This window comes from Nomascus leucogenys, chromosome 16, assembly GCF_006542625.1.
Source record: "Nomascus leucogenys isolate Asia chromosome 16, Asia_NLE_v1, whole genome shotgun sequence".
Classification (NCBI taxonomy): domain Eukaryota; kingdom Metazoa; phylum Chordata; class Mammalia; order Primates; family Hylobatidae; genus Nomascus; species Nomascus leucogenys.
The window spans coordinates 82,841-103,424 of NC_044396.1; the positions used below are offsets into that span (position 1 = coordinate 82,841).

General features: G+C 35.7%; 1 protein-coding gene across 1 annotated transcript in view; it reads left to right on the forward strand.

Moving 5' to 3' along the window:
• Positions 1-20,584, forward strand: part of TRPA1 (transient receptor potential cation channel subfamily A member 1) — a 55,278-nt gene that overhangs the window by 14,875 nt on the left and 19,819 nt on the right. The window contains exons 8-17 of the mRNA XM_003274774.4: positions 1,591-1,639; positions 3,967-4,066; positions 4,738-4,838; positions 5,896-6,065; positions 6,151-6,315; positions 7,889-8,003; positions 8,972-9,138; positions 10,886-10,979; positions 14,540-14,599; positions 15,136-15,231. Coding sequence (XP_003274822.2) covers positions 1,591-1,639; positions 3,967-4,066; positions 4,738-4,838; positions 5,896-6,065; positions 6,151-6,315; positions 7,889-8,003; positions 8,972-9,138; positions 10,886-10,979; positions 14,540-14,599; positions 15,136-15,231 — 1,117 coding nt within the window. The remainder of the gene's footprint in view (positions 1-1,590; positions 1,640-3,966; positions 4,067-4,737; positions 4,839-5,895; positions 6,066-6,150; positions 6,316-7,888; positions 8,004-8,971; positions 9,139-10,885; positions 10,980-14,539; positions 14,600-15,135; positions 15,232-20,584) is intronic.

The following is a 20,584-nucleotide window of genomic DNA, read 5'->3' on the forward strand; positions in this document are numbered from 1 at the left end:
CTACCCATGTGAGTGAAAGAGGTATCTGAGATGAGCCTTCACTCTCTTGGTCTCTTACACACACACGTGCACACACACACACGCACACACAGTCAGAGCTGCCAATTTGTTTTCAATAGGCAACTGGACCTGGAATTCTACAGTATCTCTTAGAAAAAAAAAAGAAACTATAGCTACCAATATAAGATCTGTTTCTCATAAATGTACACAGCAAACCACCAGGCACAATAGGATATGTGTGAATAGAAAGGAACTCCCTCTTAGGATGAATTTGCAACCTAAAATTTTATAGCATAAAACTAATAAAAAACTACAAAGTTGACCAAAGACCAATTTATTTCCAAGAAAATAGAAATAATAGGGCAATCCAAAAAGAATTTTAAAATAAAGATATTTGAGACCTTCAAAAATTTAAAGGAAGGAATAATCAGTTACATAAAACTAAATATATGAAGATAACATAAGATTATGAAAAACAGATTGTCATATATGAATCCAGGATTGGTGATATGAAAATGATTCAGTAAAAAAGAAGTTAAAAAAGCCATTGAAATAAAATGAAAACTCAATAGATAGACTAACTTCTAGACCAGAAATTCTCAAACTGTTGCACATTAGAATCATGTGGGTAGCTCACAAAATCCCAGTGCCAATTTATAACCTAGAACATATCAAAATCTTTAAGATGAATCTCAGTAATTAAAGAAAAAATCTCTTTGATTCCAATGTTTCACCAATTTGCAAACCCAATGATTTGGTTATTGTTAAAATGTATCTTTAGAACACAGCCTTAATATATTAATATGCATAATGAGAAATTATCTTAGGAAAATGGGGCCTTAATGTTAGAATTTATTCCCTTATAATTACTAAATATAATTAATATATTTTAAATATAATGCAACCTCTTGTGAATCAAATTAACAAACTGATTCTGAAATTTATGTATAAAAGGCCAAAAATAGCTGAGAGAACCTTGAAACAAAGAAATGAGATTTGCGATAGCAAACACAAAGCTTTAAATCATTAGTATTAACATTTGTTATGGTGTTGCTTATGACTGCCTGTGAGATGATACCAACATGTTTTCAGTTCTCTCCATAATTATTTTTGGCTTCATAAAACTCAGAAAAGCTAACACTGCCTTTTAACTTTTGCCAAAGAGAAGCCCCCCAAAGAGGGGCTTTTGAACCTGCAAGTGAATTTGAGGGACACCTTACATGTAGCTGTTGCTATTCCCCATGATTATAGCAATACCAGTGATTTCCTTATCTTTTCTATCTTGGGACAGATGTTACTACTCACTTCAAACATCTTTATGGTGACTTTACAAGATAAAATAGGTTTTTTACAGGATGAGGAAGAAAATATTGTGATGTATTTGGTGTTCTCCTATTATTATTACTTTGACAGTGCTACCCTAATCAGAATCAAATTATAAATTTTGAAAGCTTACTAATTCTCTAACATTCCATCATGTTATTTTATGATTAGTTAAATTCACTTTCTGAATATAGTAGCCTTATTAAATACATTTGTATTTACATCAATAGTACTTTAATTATAATGTTTATAATTCTGTTTTTTCAGAGCTTCATTGTTTGATCACCATGAACTAGCAGACTATTTAATTTCAGTGGTAACTATTCCTTTTACTGGTTTATTTTTATTACTATTTATAATTGAAGAAATCATATAATTACATAATATGGATTTTCAAAAATGAATCAAATTTTAATTTCTTGCTTATCAGCAAAAACAGTGTACAGAAGGATGATCGACATACTTGGAAGCAGAGTATATTGCGTATGAATACGTAATGGCCAAACTATTAAAGTTAGAAGTGTCAAAGCGTAATTTGGATATCCATATCAGTGTTTTTAGTGCAGGAAGTTGGCAGGTACATTGCAAGGTATACTGCAAGGAAAGCTGTTCCCATGGCCTGTAAGAGGGACTTCCGGGAGTGTGAGCTTGGGCGGTGACCCTTCTTCAGCCCTGGTGGCTTTAAGGTGAATAGGCAGCAGGGGGGATAGGCAGCAGGATAGGCAGGCAGCAGGATAGGCAGGCAGCAGAATGGGCAGCAGTGGGGATAGGCAGCGGGATAGGCAGCAGTATAGGCAGGCAGCAGGGGGGATGGGCAGCAGGGGGGATGGGCAGCAGGGGGGATGGGCAGCAGGGGGGATGGGCAGCAGGGGGGATGGGCAGCAGGGGGGATGGGCAGCAGGGGGGATGGGCAGCAGGGGGGATGGGCAGCAGGGGGGATGGGCAGCAGGATAGGCAGGCAGCAGGGGGGATGGGCAGCAGGGGGGATGGGCAGCAGGGGGGATGGGCAGCAGGGGGGATGGGCAGCAGGGGGGATGGGCAGCAGGGGGGATGGGCAGCAGGGGGGATGGGCAGCAGGGGGGATGGGCAGCAGGATAGGCAGGCAGCAGGGGGGATGGGCAGCAGGGGGGATGGGCAGCAGGGGGGATGGGCAGCAGGGGGGATGGGCAGCAGGGGGGATGGGCAGCAGGGGGGATGGGCAGCAGGGGGGATGGGCAGCAGGGGGGATGGGCAGCAGGGGGGATGGGCAGCAGGGGGGATAGGCAGCAGGATAGGCAGGCAGCAGGATAGGCAGGCAACAGAATGGGCAGCAGGGGATAGGCAGCAGGATAGGCAGGCAGCAGAATGGGCAGCAGGGGGAATAGGCAGCAGGATAGGCAGCAGGATAGGCAGGCAGCAGGGGGGATGGGCAGCAGGGGGGATAGGCAGCAGGGGGGATAGGCAGCACAGGGGGAAGCTCCTACCCCAGCTGCCTCAATGCCACCTTTAAAAACCGAGGAGTTGAAAAATATTGTCAAAGATTTATTACAAGTGAAAGCACGAAGCATGAGATCTTTTTCGCTCTGGGAAGTGGAATCAGTCAGCTTTTGAGTTGAATTTTAATAAGCCCTTTATACGGATGAATGTATTGTGAATTTATGTAAGCTGCACCATATCAGCAATGACGGATTTCCATTTGTAGTATTGAACATGTGTGTGTTGTCAATCATAACTATTGAAATTATGATAATTACACAGAAGAGTCCTGGGGAGACTCATTATATGCCAGAAACTATGCATTATATGCCATAAACCATAAACCATAGTCATACATGGTTTCCTGCAAAGGCTGCCATCTCTTCACCAGGCAAGAGAACTGTGGCAGAGCCTCACTGACCATGGAGCTTGCCAAGTGGATGCTGCCCCCATTGTTATCTATATTCATTGGGCCCCAAAAGAACAAAGAAATATTCACGTTTGGATTTTAAGCTATTTTTTATTACCCTATATAAAATACAGGATTATTTCCATGAATTTTTAAAAGGCCTTTGATTTCTTGTCATATCAAATATTATAATATGTAATGGTTAACATTGACTTATTCATTTAAAATATATATTTAATGTGATTTTTAAATATAAATTTTCTTAAATAAATGTTTGGCTAAAATTTTACTTTAGAATTTGAGTGAGTTCAATTCAATTATTTCAGTTCATCTATTTCTGATAAAATAGGATTTTTTTAAAAAGTGAATGGTGTTTTGTAAATGTTTCTTAAATCATATATGTAATGAATTTGGGAGACTTTTAAAATTATAGACATTTAAAAATTATTTCTTGCAGTGGAAACTAAACTATTGATCTAAGTAAAAGGATATTATTTTTGTGGTTCAAGTGGTAACAAGAGCTATTGCCAGGTGTCAGTAAAAAGCCTAATATGTGAGAATAATTTCTTGTTGAAATTATAAACGAATTTCTTGATTTCCGATGATACAACATATGAACTATGGGAAACTTTCAAATAATTCTATAACTAGTCATATGGTTCAGTGCTAGCCATAATATAGACACTCTATATCAATGAATTACAATTAGTTAGAGATTACAATACATGATGATTTATCTGTTTCTAAGCTCTTTGTTGAATGGTTTGTTTGATTTTTAGGGAGCAGATATTAATAAGATTGATTCTGAAGGACGCTCTCCACTTATATTAGCAACTGCTTCGGCATCTTGGAATATTGTAAATTTGCTACTCTCTAAAGGTACCAAGAGGGACCAAGCCAAGTCTTTTAAAGTACCAATCAATTTGGTTGGATGAACATTCATTGTGTGCCACCATCTATTGTGTGCCAGGCCTGGGCCAGGTGTTGTGAATTCAAAGATAAACAGAACACTTTTCATGTCTAGAATAATTTTCTGTCCAGTAAGGGAGCACACTTAAAAAGATAATTTCAGAACAATAGTAGAGAACATTTATAAAGCAATTGTTATATCCCAGGCATTTGCTGAACATTTAATTGTCTTTCAATGTATCAGTCCTATGTGGTGTAGGTACTATAACTTTCCCTGTTTTAGATTCTAACCTGGGCCTCTGATAACAAAGAAGTGAGGTGTCCTTCTCTGCTATCTTCTTCTTTCTTGATCTCTCTTGTGTCCATACTTATATTGTATGCTTTAAAAGGTAAGGCTTCATGTATTTATGTAATGCATCACATATTTTCTACCCCACTTACACACACAGACACACACACACACACAGAGTAAGGTAAGCCTGATTTTAAATATGTTTAGTTTTCTCATCTAAACACAATTTCCCATAAACTAAAGGTCAACAATATTTTAAGTCAAATTTTTTTTGCTAAGTTGAAAATTCACATAAACAATGCTTTAAATAAATGAATGGAATTTATATTTACATAGTGTTTTTTTTTAGGTGCCCAAGTAGACATAAAAGATAATTTTGGACGTAATTTTCTGCATTTAACTGTACAGCAACCTTATGGATTAAAAAATCTGCGACCTGAATTTATGCAGGTAATGTATATCTATGGATTTCCATTAACTGAGTTGGGTTCAACAGAAAATAAGCTAATTTTGTTTATTATAAATTTTGTTATTATACAAACTCATTCTGGAATTTTAAAAATGTTTTAAAATAACGATGACATATTTGACTATTTAGTTACAACATGATGATGGTGGTGGTGGTGATGATGATGATGACAATGATAATTAATTGTAGTGAGACTGAGTTTTTTAACTTACAGAGAAACTTCATATGCAATCATCTATGATAAAGATAACATCTTTGATTAGATTTTCTTCATTCTTTGACCATTATGATTTGCGTATCAGTGGAAAAGCCAAGTATAAGAATGAATTATCAATACTCCACCATCAATTAAGAAAAATTACTCAGCATACTTGACTTGCCGAGGAGAGGTTGAAAGCATTATTTTTATATTTATATTCACCAGCTAATACTTACTGAGTGACTAGCACATGTATGTGAAATACATCATATTTTTATCATCAATAGATTTCAATATTGCCACTCTCTTTAATAATCAAAATATATATGTATTTGAACATTTAAAAAATAACAGAATATTCATTGATAGGCTTAAGCTTCTCATTTATCATTCATTTTTAATTTACTATACATATAAAACATAAAGTAAACCTAATGTTAACATCCCATCCATTTTACCTAACAGAACATATTAACATGAAGCTGTTGGGTGTATTTGGGGGTGGGAGGAAATAAGAGGAGGGGCAGAGGGAAGGGCCGTGATCAAATATATTTGAAAGATGCTGAGTTAAAAATGTTAAGTACATTTTCCTATTGGCATAATCTCTCAGATCCCTTAATATGGTAATGTACACTAATATGGCAATGTACATTACATGAAGACAGAGCATTCAACCTCATATTTATTTTACTCTCAAATCCTTTAGGTTATTTATAATTGTGGCCCTAAGGAATACATATTGACCCTTGTTGGAAAATATTTTCCTACAGAATAGTTTGAAAACCATCATTTTAGCATAATAGCAGATTGATTTGTATGATATTAATTTTTTCCTATAGATGCAACAGATCAAACAGCTGGTAATGGATGAAGACAACGATGGTTGTACTCCTCTACATTATGCATGTAGACAGGGGGGCCCTGGTTCTGTAAATAACCTACTTGGCTTTAATGTGTCCATTCATTCCAAAAGCAAAGATAAGAAATCACCTCTGCATTTTGCAGCCAGGTAAGGGTCAGTCTAGCAATGTATGAACATGTCTTCTTTCTGTTTAATATTTGCCTTGAAAATATGAAACCTAATTTTTTTCAAGTTATGGGCGTATCAATACCTGTCAGAGGCTCCTACAAGACATAAGTGATACGAGGCTTCTGAATGAAGGGGACCTTCATGGAATGACTCCTCTCCATCTGGCAGCAAAGAATGGACATGATAAAGTAGTTCAGCTTCTTCTGAAAAAAGGTGCATTGTTTCTCAGGTGAGGATATATGACTGGAGTTTATATAGTTTCTTTAATTAGCCATTTTCAGGCTATCTTTTCATTATATTTTTAATTATGTGGTCTAACTTTATATCTCACTAAGTACTTTTATCCATTTTATTTTATCATCAAAACACATGTAACTTCTAAAAATATGAAAGGAAAGTCAGTATTATTTCCAACTGACGAAGACTTTGAAGTTTATAGCGTTGAAGAACCTTGTTCGAAGTCACAGAATAAGTGGCTTTGTGCAGTCTTTCTCAGAACCTTTCTTTGAAATATAGTCTCTCATATTTTATGTCATCATGCTGCCATATTCCTATATAGATACAAAACCGTGGATGTGTGTGTGTGTGTGCATGTACACCCACACACAAAACATACAAGTTCAAATACTCTACTTTTCATTCAATCTGATGAATGGTAGACATAAAAAGCTCCCTTTAAGTGACGACAGGAGACAGTAAAAATTTCTGAATTTGATTATACTTAAATGAATTCAAGCACAAGAAACAAAACAAAGTTAAAATATGTAAGTATAATAAAATATGTGGCATAATTAAATGATATCATGATAAGAAAAAAAAACCTGGAAACATTTTACAGAGGTTTTTCATTTGATATCTTACCATAGCAGTAGCAAAGAGCTTATTAGGCTAATGTTCAAAAACACATTTCCTTACCATAATATTGATGCCAGCAAATTGGTGCTACAGCTACAAGAATGAATGTTTTGCTCAGTTTCTTCTGGTTTACAAAGAAACACCAAGCAACTGACCTGCAAAGGGGACCCAAGTAGACCCAGGCCAGACAGTTGTTGCTTAATTACATCATAACTGAAATAGCAACATGGCTCTTGCACCCTAAAACATCTGCTCACTAGCACTGAAATTAAATAGTGTCAGGAATTATTTTCTGTCCAGTTTGAAAAAAGGTAATAATATGAGAATAATATGACAAGGCTTCATTGTATTTCCATCTTGAATTTCTGTGGAAACGGATAAACATTTTTCAAAGCAATTGAGTAAGCATCTTTCAGAGCACAAGAGGGAAGTTTTTCAGATTTAAACTCTTAGAATAATAACTGACACTAAGTATCTTATAGCCATGTACTATATTATTAGTATATTATTAGTATATTATTAGTAGTATTACCACAAAGACTAACATTACTTCATAAAAAAATTTTAATATAATGTTCATTGAAAGAAGAAAACAAGATTTAAATCGATGTGTATCAGTTCATTATAGCTTTAAAAAAATTATGTATGACACAGACATGCTAAGCATACTTCTCCTACCCAAAAGTGTTTGGTAATGTGTTTATATACTTTCATATTTTAAACCACTAAATAAAAAACATGTGTGAATCACATTAGAAATAGGTCATTTAAGATCATTGAGCTTGGAATTAATTCATTTATTATAAATGTTTTATAAATATTTAGTTGCCAGATCTCAGTTATGCTTTTTGTTGTCATCAGATTTACCTAGAATAAGCCAAGTGGCATCCCATCCCGCATTTCATCTGTTAAGTGTATGCACACATCTTGTCTTAACCCTTTACCAGTGACCACAATGGCTGGACGGCTTTGCATCATGCGTCCATGGGCGGGTACACTCAGACCATGAAGGTCATTCTTGATACTAATTTGAAGTGCACAGATCGCCTGGATGAAGACGGGGTATGTACTGTGGGCCTCATGCTTACCCAAAATCTCGATATAGCAGAAACTTCCAACATTGCCAGAAAACTCTCCTAGACACCTTTTACCTTCCTTGCCCTATTCCCAGCCTTCTGTTGGGTGTTTAGCAAGTGGATTCTTGAGGCGAAGTATGAATCAAAAGGCAACAGAAATGGGAGAATACCAAGGGGTGGGTGAATGTTGGGGAAACCTCCAGTCTCACAGAGCGGCAAGGTCCACAGGCCATTGAAATTTGATGGTAAAACATTTACTCCCTGGTAGGTCCAGAGAAATGAAGGCAGGGGTGAGTTTTCATTAAGATAAGTGTTATTTTGAAGTGTATTGATTTGAAATACTGCCCTTTATTGTGCTATTATGTCTTTCCTTGTTTTGGGAAGAGTAACTTTTGAAATGTGCATTCGTTCATAAAATGATGGGGATAGAAGATTGTTGTTGCCTTTTTCAAAAAAAAAAAAAAAAAGTCTTTATGTGGGGAAACTAAAAATGGGCAAACTTACAACAGTCACTGATTTTAAAAAACATTTACAAGCTTGTGAAGCCCCAAATCTGTAAGCCACTGTTCCACAAATGATTAATCTCAGGAGGATTTTCTTCTGTGTTCAACCCAACATCTTTACCCTAAAAGCTTGTCCTTTGTCCTTGTGGAATCATCCCATTGCAAAAGCAACACGAAACAAATGACTTGGAATTCACTTTCTCTCTCTGTCTCTCTCTCTCTATCACACACACACACACACACACACAGATCCACTTCCCACACATGCACACACACCATGCTTGAGCTATAAACTCATTATTCTGAAGCTTGATTCTGAACACCAGTTTTAAATGCTATGTATTTGGTATTAAATAGTTAGTGTCACTAATGTCTTTTAAGCAGTTAAGCAGTGAAATAAGACGGATTAGACACTGTCACCACATTTTCTGTGTCTGTTTCTCTTCAAAAGAACACTGCACTTCACTTTGCTGCAAGGGAAGGGCACGCCAAAGCCGTTGCACTTCTTCTGAGCCACAATGCTGACATAGTCCTGAACAAGCAGCAGGCCTCCTTTTTGCACCTTGCACTTCACAACAAGAGGAAGGAGGTGGTTCTTACGATCATCAGGAGCAAAAGGTACACTGTCTTCCTGTCCACTGTCATGTAGTGTTCTCTGGTGTTGGGATGATTTAAAGTCTGAGAGAAAATAAGAGAAAAGAAATGAGTTTCACCCATTAATCAAAATTTAAAATATCAGTTGTTTACATCAATTTTTTAAAAGTTATTTATTTGTTTGTTTGTTTATTTATTTATTTTTAGAAAAGGTCTAGCTCTGTGGTGCAGGCTGGAGTGCAGTGGCGTGATCTCTGCTCACTGCAAACTCCGCCTCCCGGGCTTCAGCAATTCTCATGCCTCAGCCTCCTGAGTAGCTGGGACTATAGGCATGAGCCACCATGCCCAGCTAATTTTTGTATTTTTTATTGAGACGTGGTTTCACCATGTTAGCCAGGCTGGTCTCGAACTCCTGGGCTCGAGTGATTCGCCCATCTCGGCCTCCCAAAGTGCTGGCATTACAGACATGAGCCACTGTGCCTGGCCCTTTTTATTTTTAATTTGTGTGGGTAAATAGTAGGTGTGTTTATGTATCAGATACATGAGATGCTTTGATAAAGCTATGCAATGCATGATAATCACATCATGGGGAATGGTATCTATCTGCTCAAGTATTTATCCTTTGTGTTATAAACAATCCAATTATACTCCTTTAGTTATTTCTAAATGTCTACCTAAATTTATAAATGAATTTTTTTGGATGACAACAGGCACATTGTTTAACCTCTCTGATCTTCAGTTTATATTTCTTAAAAAATAAAATGTGGGCACATAAAACCAAGCTTCACATCACTCTTGTGAGACTCCAGGGGTTCAGGTGTTGGTGGGTTTCTAAACCATACTCCAAGGAATTTTAGTGATGAAGTCCGAGGATAGTTAGTCTCATTTCTCATAATATCTTTATAATATCACTTTCTATAATAATCACAAATAAATATGCACAAGGGCCCAGTGCCACCTAGTAGTGGACACAGAGCGAACAATCTCATATTCAAGGCACATCAAGCCTGTGTTTTTGAGCATGGGCACTCCAAAAAATCTACTAATCATCCCTTTAAAGCACTTTTAATGAAAGTGTTCAATCCAAACTTTTCTTTTGATAATGTAGATATACTAGATGGGTTTTATTGATAGAGTTTAACAGAAAATTGGATAAGATCTTGGAGATAAATGGGCTATTCTTTGCCTCCTGCCATAGATTTAGTTCCTCCTTGGTATGGTAAGCACCATCTTACCCTGTTCAGTTGGATGGTGATGAAGAAAATGGGCAAAATCTGGAATGTTCTGGCAGAGGCTATGCTTATCAATGCACTTTACACGTGTTAATTTGTAGCTTAACTCAATACAGGATGTACACATGTATTAGTTATTAAATATGGGACCAGTACTACACTGATGGTGTAGGTATGTGAATGTGGAATCTCTACCCAACGTGGTCAGCTCTGTAAGTACTGACCATTTCATAACTTCAGGAGAAAAAGAAGATATAGTCCCAGCTTCTTTGAATGGCATTTAGATAAAGAGACAGAACAATGATTATAACAGCCATGCTGAATTTTGCCCACATTCCTAATGTCCATTAATGGACAAGGATCCTATTACTGAGTTGATCTTGCTTTACGTGTTGGTTCCATTGGAACCAAGGGTGAGCATTGCCTTTCATGAATACGCTTAAGTTTAGGTTTCCCCTAAAGTTAATCTTGAGTTTCAGCTGTTGTACACAACAGAAGGATGAAGACCTGTGTTTATCTTACTTATTTATTTTTTACAGATGGGATGAATGTCTTAAGGTTTTTAGTCATAATTCTCCAGGCAATAAATGTCCAATTACAGAAATGATAGAATACCTGCCTGAATGCATGAAGGTAAACTCTCTAAAACAAAATTCTTCCTGGGTTTATGCTTGATATATATGATCTGAGGATTTATCGTTGTAATCACAACCTAATAATAATAATTTCCAGCTTTAAACAAAACTTCTCACTTTCCATAGGCTGTAAGGGAAATGAGACAATAACTATTTAAGGAAGGCCTTCTTGGATTAAAGAATCCTATTAGTTATTACATGTAATAGAGAATAATATGGTAAAATATTTTTATTTAAATAATCTACACCTATAACAGAGACTACAAACTGCTGTTTGTTGGCTGATAAAGCTTTTGTATATGTTTCGCTTGGCATGCATGCTATTGTTGTTTCAAATGTGCATGAATTGCTAATGTTTGAAACCAGGATGCTTTCCTTAAGGTATCTGGTTTCCTCTAGTTATATTTTCCTCTAAATATCTAGCTTCTCATAAGAATGAGATCTTGTACCTGGGCCTGCCTTCTCACAAGGCAGGAATTGCTGGGCTGAGCACCAGCTGCTTCCCGTGGATGGGACAATCACTCTCCTATTTAAAAACATGGATGAAGCTGGAAACCATCATTCTGAGCAAACTGTCACAAGGACAGAAAACCAAACACCGCATGTTCTCACTCATAGGTGGGAATTGAACAATGAGAACACTTGGACACAGGGAGGGGAAAATCACACACCGGGGCCTGTCGTGGGGTGGGGGGAGGGGAGAGTGATAGCATTAGGAGAAATACCTAATGTAAATGACGAGTTAATGGGTGCAGCAAACCAACATGGCTCATGTATACATGTAAAAAACCTGCACGTTATGCACATGTACCCTAGAACTTGAAGTATAATAAAAAAATAAAATAAAATGCCCCACCTCTCCCTTTTGTATATTGGGCTCCAGTGCCTAGTTGTCACATATTGTCATTCTTATGCAATTGCTTTCCTTATAGTAAAGAACTATTGAATTATGACTTTATCCAAACTGTGAAGATAAAAGCTTGCCCAAGGATAGCCAACATCTCAGGAACAATGGATAAAAGCTCTTATGCCTGGCATGATTCTTTCATTTCCATTACTTGCCTGGCCTCTGTGAGTTTTTAAACATGTGACTCCGTCTGCTACATTAAATATACACTAGCATATGACCAGACACCCCAGACAAGACAAACATGCACAAATTGTTGAGCAGATGAGTATTAAAGGATGCAAATAAGCAATCTGGGAAAGTTGGGATTTGAGCGTTGGGACAGACATAGAATAACCAAGAAAGGCAGAATGACTTCAGATGTCATGCAAAGGAAAAATATATCCAAATGCTGGAGGAGGCAGTAAGATATAGTGACACAGGGAATAGAAGGCCAGATTTGGAACCTTCTGGAGGTCCTGGGATTTAATCCTGGGGCTGCCTTTTGCTGTGTTGTTTTAGGCAAGTCATTTCACCTCTCTGAGCATTATTTTCTGTTTTCTCTATTTCTGAAATAAATGATGCTAACACTCATCTTACAAAGTGATTACAAAAGTGGGGGTAAAATATATAAAGTACTAAGGATAATGGTTTGTACATAATATACCTTCTACTATTTTTGTACTGCTTATGCGGTTATTAGTACTACTAGCACTTATAGTTTTTTATTTATTGAACAAGGACTTCCTGTGCACTAAATATTTTGGGCGGTTTTTTATGATGCCTAATGAAAATTGGAGCCAGTCCAGTACAGAAATGGCATACAGATTAACTTTTTAGGTGCCTACATCTCATCAAAGGACGCATAAATACTCAATCTCGAACTTTCTTATTCTGTAGTTACAGTTGTTGAAATCTGTCTTAATGAATCATCAGAGATATAGATTTTTACAGAATGTTTCCTGCAACATTATTTATAATTGTAAAACAGTGTTGAAATATTCACATGTGGAAACATAGTAAGCAGTCGAAATTATACCAAAATGTTAATAAGAATTATCTGTTATAGGATTAGGATTAGTTTTTAATTTCTTCTTTATGCTACTATATTTTCTAGGTAATTTTCTATAATGACTTTATTACTTTTGTATTGTGACTACTTTTCAGCAAAATAAATGAACTTAAATGTCTTAATTTACCCGGACATAATGCATTTGAAATACTTGTACAACGTTTCTGAAAAGTTGCTCTTTAAATCTCCCCAGCCCCCACCCAAGACAGCCCATCCTTTATTTTGCACACATTTATTATTACACAATTTTCAAACGATAACAACCAGACCTGCCTGTTTCTGCCTTGCACAGCACTACTGGCTAGTCTTGTCTTTATTTTTCATGATGGTTGTTGTGACCTCCAGTGCTGCTATCCAGTCACCAACAGAGCCTTCCTTGTAATTTTCTTAGTCCCTTCAGTACCTGAGACCAGCCAGGGCTGTTTCTTCCCTTCTGGATATAGTCTGGCCCTCTACCCTCAAGTTCTACAGGTGCACCAGATGCCCCAGGAGGTCCTAGATGCATTGATGGGGCCATATGGGGTATTGTGTCTAGTCCTGGTTCCAAGAGGGCAGCCTGGCTAGGTGGTATTTCTTTCTCAGGACCATAAATTTGGACCACTAGATTTGGGGTGTCTCAAATTGTTTATGCAGCCCCACAAAAACAATTGTTCCCACACACCGTGGGGGTGGCTCTAATGACCCAATAAGTGTTCCTTCCCTGAGTTAAGTATCTAGAGAGTCTTCATCTATTTCTCCTTATAACATCTATCCCCCACCATCCTTTCCACCCCCTCTAAACACATACTCTGTCCATGTTGCTTGGCACATGAGGTATAGAAGCAAACACATTACTCCAGACTGGGGCAGTTCAGAAGATGGGACCTAAACCATAGAAAGACTCCATTGCTGGGATGAAAAATCTTGATTAGGGACAATAAGGTGTCACAGTAAGGTACTCAGCAAAGGAATCAGATTGACTGTCCTTTATCCCAACTTCCTGGGACCAGAAATGATTTGGATTTCAGAATATTTGCCTATATATAATGAGGAATCATAAAGACAGGATCCAAGTGCAGATACAAAACTTATTTGTGTTTCATACACTCCTTAAAAGCATAGCCTGAAGGTAATTTTATATAATATTTTTAGTAATTTTGTGCATGAAGCAAAGTTTGTATTAAGTGCTCACGTGTGGAATTTTCTACTTATGGGAATATGTGGGTGCTCAAAACATTTTGGAGCATTTAGATTTTCACGTTTTCAGATTAGGGTTGCTCAACCTGTAATCTGTATATCCTCTGAAAGCCCAGAAAGACATCAGATCTTAGGCACAACTAGCGGAATATCTCTTACCCAGGTTTTAGTACATGCACTTTTATTCTCAAGCACATGGTATTTTTCTGAATCACTGGTATTTCTGAGGCATGCAGACGTATTTGTAACATTTTGTATTTTAAACTTTGTTCCTGAATGACATAGATTATAATTTATTCTTGAGATGCAAGAAACCAAGGAAAGGAAATGAAATGTCTTGTGTATTATTTTAGAAATAGGATAAAATCTTTCCTAATATGTAGTGTACTGCCCCAATATCTTAGCTGGTTTTTCTCTTTCAAAGGTACTTTTAGATTTCTGCATGTTGCATTCCACAGAAGACAAGTCCTGCCGAGACTACTATGTAAGTTTATTTTATCATCATTATCTGAAATTTATTTTGTTATAATTCTTTGAAAAATATTAAAAATATTGTTACTATTGATCTGTAATCTACTGTAGATGGTATTGATCTAATTTGTCATATTATTGTATTACCTACTTGTGAGAGACTTTTCCCTTACATTCTCAGTTTTCCCCTAATATTTTAATAGTTTCTAAGAGCATCACTTAGTGTTGTTTCTAGTCTTTATATTTTCGTAAGTAGTTGTGCCTTAATAATGAAGATCTAAAAGATCTAAATGACCTTTTGAGAACTCCTCTCTTTCCATGCCTATGAGGTATAAAGCAATTGAATAACAGCCTTCCAGGATATTTATTTTTAGAATTAATATGCAATAACTTAATCTGTTTTCTCCACTTGAAATAACTCAACTTTGTTCAAATCACTTAATTTTCAGCAGAATTGTAAACTTGTGTATTTTATTTTTTCAAGAATTATTCTGGGGATTCTATACTTGACTAACTGTACTTTTTTAAAAAAAAATCTGTGTTCTACAGATCGAGTATAATTTCAAATATCTTCAATGTCCATTAGAATTCGCCAAAAAATCGCCTACGCAGGATGTTATATATGAACCTCTTACAGCCCTCAATGTAAGTTCAATGTTTTCATTATCTAAATGGTTTCTAGTTGGGTTCTAAAATGTTTTGATACAATAATCTAAAATGTTTTAATACTTGTTGGATGGAGAGAATTCCAGTTTTATAGTTCTATGTCTATGTCTGCCATGTGACTCAAACCTTTATTTTTTAATAAAGCAATCCTTTTTTTCAATTGCTATAAAGTTCTACACTTCATTTCTAATGGTCACATAAGACCTGCTCCAATCCAGAATCAAATAAACCATGGACAACACAGGTAGCACTTGCTTGCCACCTCTATCCACCTACACATTCAAGAGTTTTCTCCAGTGTAAACCGCAGGAAAATGCAAGGGGTGATATTTCACAGCCACAGCTTCTAAGTTCAGCTAGCCACTGGGCTCCAAGGTAAACTCTGACCATTTGGAGGTTATTAGATCTTAGAGTCCAGATGAATGAACCTAGTTGGAAGCAGGCTTTTAAGACACAGCATGGACTTAAATTTCCCAAGAAACTCTTTAAAAAGTAGCTATTATTTAAAAAGATGCTTTTATGTTTCTAGACAATGAAGCAATGAAAATAATGCATTTGATCCCTTTTAGTCTAAATCAAAGGTCTCAAACTGAAATAACTACAGAGAAAACAGTAACAGACAAGTAACTTAGGCTTCTGGTTAAAAGGACAGTGGCTGCTAGTTTCAACAAATCATTGTCATGTGGCAATAGCAGCCCACAATTGTGTCAATATTGGCAACAAATTAAAATTGTGTGCATGTAAAACAAAACATATTTGAGGACTGGAGTTGCAAATTTTGGTCTAGATTTGGGCTATCTAATATGGGAACCACTAGTCACATGAGGCTTCCTAACTTAAAAACTAGTTTAAATTAAATAAAGTTAAAAATTATTTTTCAGTCACACTAGCCACATTTTAAATGCTCAGTAGCCGATTTGGCTTGCAGCTCTCATATTGCACTGCACGGGTAGAAGACATTTTCGTCATTGCAGGAAGTTCTATTAGACAACACTGCTCTAGGCCAATGACGAATTTTTATTCACCTTCAATGAGTTCATTTCCCTGTACTGAAGACTTTGGTACAGACCATGGTAGCAGCCGTCACCCAAAGTTAAACCTACAAGGCTTACTGAGCACTTGGAGTGTGGAGAATGCAGACTCGTGGGGATTTTATGCCCTTAACACTGGTGATGGCAACTGACTCACCATGGCTGTAAGCACTTTAGCTCTCCTTGAGTATGATACGTTTGGCTATTAGTATAGTTCATAATCGATAGCCCAGTGATCTAAAAGTAACTACATTACAGTTTTACTTAGAAAATTTGTTGCATATGTTTTTTTATTATAATTTTAAAAATAGGCAATACTTCTAACAGAAAAGAATGTATCTATTTTTGTCTCCATTATCAGAATAAGAATAGGAAGAAATAAGATCTATGTAGCATCTAAAAAGAAATAGACAATATATAACAATGGGCAAAGTGTAATTTAAACAAATAGGTTCACTTAGATAAATGCAATGTACTAGGTATCAAACGAGCACCCAATTGATTCTACAATATGCCTTAATAGCTTAGGAAAACTTGCTTTAGTTCTAAGTGAGCTGACTGGGGCTCTTTAGGAAGGTAACTGGCCTGATGGGAAATTACTGTGCACAGAAAATTTGAAAGTATAGATGGACCAAATAGAGAACATAAAAATCAGATACTGAGATTAAGACAAACTGGAGCCAGTGAGAGGCTATTTTCATTAATGGTGCATGCAAGAATAGAGCTACTGTGGAAAATCCATTAACATAGCTACAAATGCATTGGATACTTTAAGTCTTATGTACACTTTATTTGAGTGATATTTAAACTTACAATGTACTTGCATGCCTCAAGGGGTAGGTTTGCTGTATTTGTTATTAGTTTAGAAGCAGTTACAAGATTTCAAAAACATAAGAGGATTGTTTTAATGAAAGCACATTGAAAACAAATATCTGTGTGTGTTTCTAGTATGGTGTTTTAAAAATATTAATAGTAACATTTTGAATTACTCTCACAAATATTTTTCCATATTTTTTTATTTTAGCTTGAAGAAACTATTAATTTTAAATGGAAAAAAAGTCAAATCTACGTGGAAGCTTAGATGAGGTCTCAAAAATAATAGTTAGATCCTGCCAGTTTTTTTTTTTTTTTTCCCAAGAATAGCTAGATATATAGCTTTACGGGCTCCACTGGGCATCCAATTGATAATGAATATTTGCAAGGGGTTCTTTTATTCCCCCCAGAATATTGTAGATACATATATCTCAATTACTTTTCAAATGGTTGGGGTAAAAATAAATAGAAAAGAAAAATGGTGAACCTGGAAATATTCCATTGTTGGTGTCACAGTAGTAGTTTTTAAACTGGAATCTCTGGTTGCTTGAATCAGAATTATTGTGGTTCTTGTTAAAATGAAGGTTCCTAAGGCCCATCTTAGACCTACTAACGCAAAATGCTTGTGGGTTGCCTAATAATCAAAATTTTAAATAAGCTTCTGAAAAGATTTTTATGAACACTAAAATTGAAAAAATCTAATATAGTACTGATGAAAATTATAGTATACGGTTTTTCAAAATGTCAGTGGGTGTTTAGTGCAAAAACCTAGAAGTTGTTTGGTAGAATAATTTTGGAAAGTACAATCAAATCAAAGTTAATACAAAGAAGCTAAAAATAGAAATTCTAACTTCTATCTAAAAGTTATTTCAGAAAGATGGACATTTTTAAAAAGAGATAGAAAGATAGGGAGAAAACTGAAAGGATAACGTCTGGGAATTTTCTAGAAGTGAAATCTATAACTCATCAGATTAAAATAAAACCTTCCCCAAGGGCTAAGAAGACCATTCTGGCTGTGTCATTTTTAATTATAAAATGTGAAACAATAATAATATTTATAAATAAGGGAAGGTCTCAATAAACTACTATATCCAAATAATGAAATATTAAGCAATATTTAAAAACAATGTTCTTGATGCATCTTTAGATAACATTGATATGTTTCTAGGCTGTGTTGAATAAATAAGCAAATTGAAGACATAATTTGACTAAAAACATAAATACAAAATAATTATCCTTTTTTTCTATAACTACATGTGAGTTTTCGAATATGGGTGTTTCTGTGTAGAAATACAGAAAAGGATTTGGAAGGATGTACAAGTTAGCAATGATGATACTATTGAGGAAATGGAGTCCTGCCTAGAATTGAGGCTTAGGTGTGGTGAGAACTATGACCTTATCCCAATGTTCCAGTATTTTAAAGGAGAATTTGTCTGGGTATTTCTTTTCTTTTTTACTTGTGGTAAAAAGCATAAAGTTAAATTTACTGTCTTAACTCTTTTTAAGTGCATAGTTCAGTAGTGTTAAGTATTTTCACATTGTTACTCAAGAGATGTCTAAAATTATTTCATGTTGCAAAATTGAAACTCTATACTTATAAAACAGTAACTTCCCTCATCTTTCCCCCTGCCCTTGGCAACCACCCTTCTACTTTTTTTTCTGTGATTTTTCTCCACCTTAGGTACTTCATATAAAGTGGAATCTTACAGTATTTGTACTTTTGTGACTGGCTTATTTCAATTACTATAATCTCCTCAAGGTTCATCCATGTTAGAGCATGTGACAAGACTTCCTTCTTTTGAAGGCTGAATAATATTCCATTGTATGTATATACCATGTTTTCCTTATCTGTTTGTCTGTTGAAGACATTGGGTTGCTTTCCCTTTTTGGCTATTGTGAATAATGCTATAGCAATCATGGGTATACAAATATCTCTTCGAGATCCTGCTTTAAACTCTTCATATACACATTTAGAAGGAGGCTTGCTGGATCCTGTAGTGATTCTATTTTAAATTTCTTGAGGAACCCCAATACTGTTTTCCATAATGACTGTTCCATTTTACATTCCCACCAATAGTGCACAAGGATTCCAGTTTCTCAGCATGCTCACCAATACTTGTTATTTTTTGTTCTTTTGATATTGGCCAAACTAACGGATGTGAAGCGGTATCTCATTGTGGTTTTGAACTGCATTTCCCTAATAATGAATGACGTTGAGCATCTTCTCATTCAATAGGCATAAGCAATAGTGCTTATTGACTATTCATGTATCTTCTTTGGAGAAATGCCTATTCACAGCCTTGGCCCATTTGTCAATTGTCTTGTTGAGTTGTAGGAGTTCCTCAAATATTCTGGATATTAACTCCTTATAAGATATATGATTCACAAATATTTATTCCCATTCCATAGGTTGCCTTTTCACTTTGGTCATTGCTTCCTTTGACTTGAAGAAATTTTGAACTTTATGTAGTCCTGTTTGTCTGTTTTTGCTTTAGTTGCCTGTCCTGTTGGTGTCATAGTCAATAAATCATCTCTCCTTTTTCCTTAGTCTAGTAAAATTTTGTTAATTTTATCTTTTCAAAAAACCAACTTTTGGTTTCATTGATTTTTTCCATTGTTTCTCCATTCTCTATTTCATTTATCTCTCTGCTCTAATCATCATTATTTCCTTCATGTTGCTAATCTTAGCTTTAGTTTGTTATTTCCTTGAGTTTTAAGTTAAATTATGGATTTAAAATCTTTCTTTTCTAACTTAGGTATTTACCATTATAAACTTCCCTCTTAGTATTGCTTTAGTTGTACCCCATGCATTTTGGTATATTATGTTTTCATTTCATTCGTCTCCAGATATACTTTAAATTTCTGTTTTATTTTTTCTTTGACCTATTTGCTGTTTAAGAGTGAGTTGTTAAGCTTCCACAGGTTTTTTGATTTTCCTATTTTCATTCTACTTTTGATTTCTAGTTTTATTCCACTGTAGTGAGGAAGATATTTCATGTGACTTCAATCTTTTGAAATGTTTTAATACTTAGTGGCCTAATATGTGGTCTATCTTAGAGAATGTTCTATGTGTGCTTGAGAAGAATGTCTATTCTTCTGTTGTGTCATAGGGTGAACTGTTCTATGTCTGTTAGGTAAAGTGATCTATGCTGTGGTTCACGTCTTCTGTTTCCTTATTGAACTTCTGTCTTGTTGTTCTATCCATAACTGAAAGTCAGATAGTGAAGTCGCCTACCATTATTGTGTTGCTGTTTATTTCTCCCTTCAGTTCTAAGTTTGCTCCATATTTTTGGGAGCTCTAATGTGAGGTGGGTATATATTTATAATTGTTGTATCTTCCTGGTGAGTTGACCTTGTTATCATTATATATTGTCCTTCTTTGTTTCTTGTCACAGTTTTTGTCTTAAAGTCTATTTTGTCTGATGTAAATATGGCTGTTTCTTTTCACTTCAGGTTCTCATTTGCATGGAATATCTTTTTCCATCCATT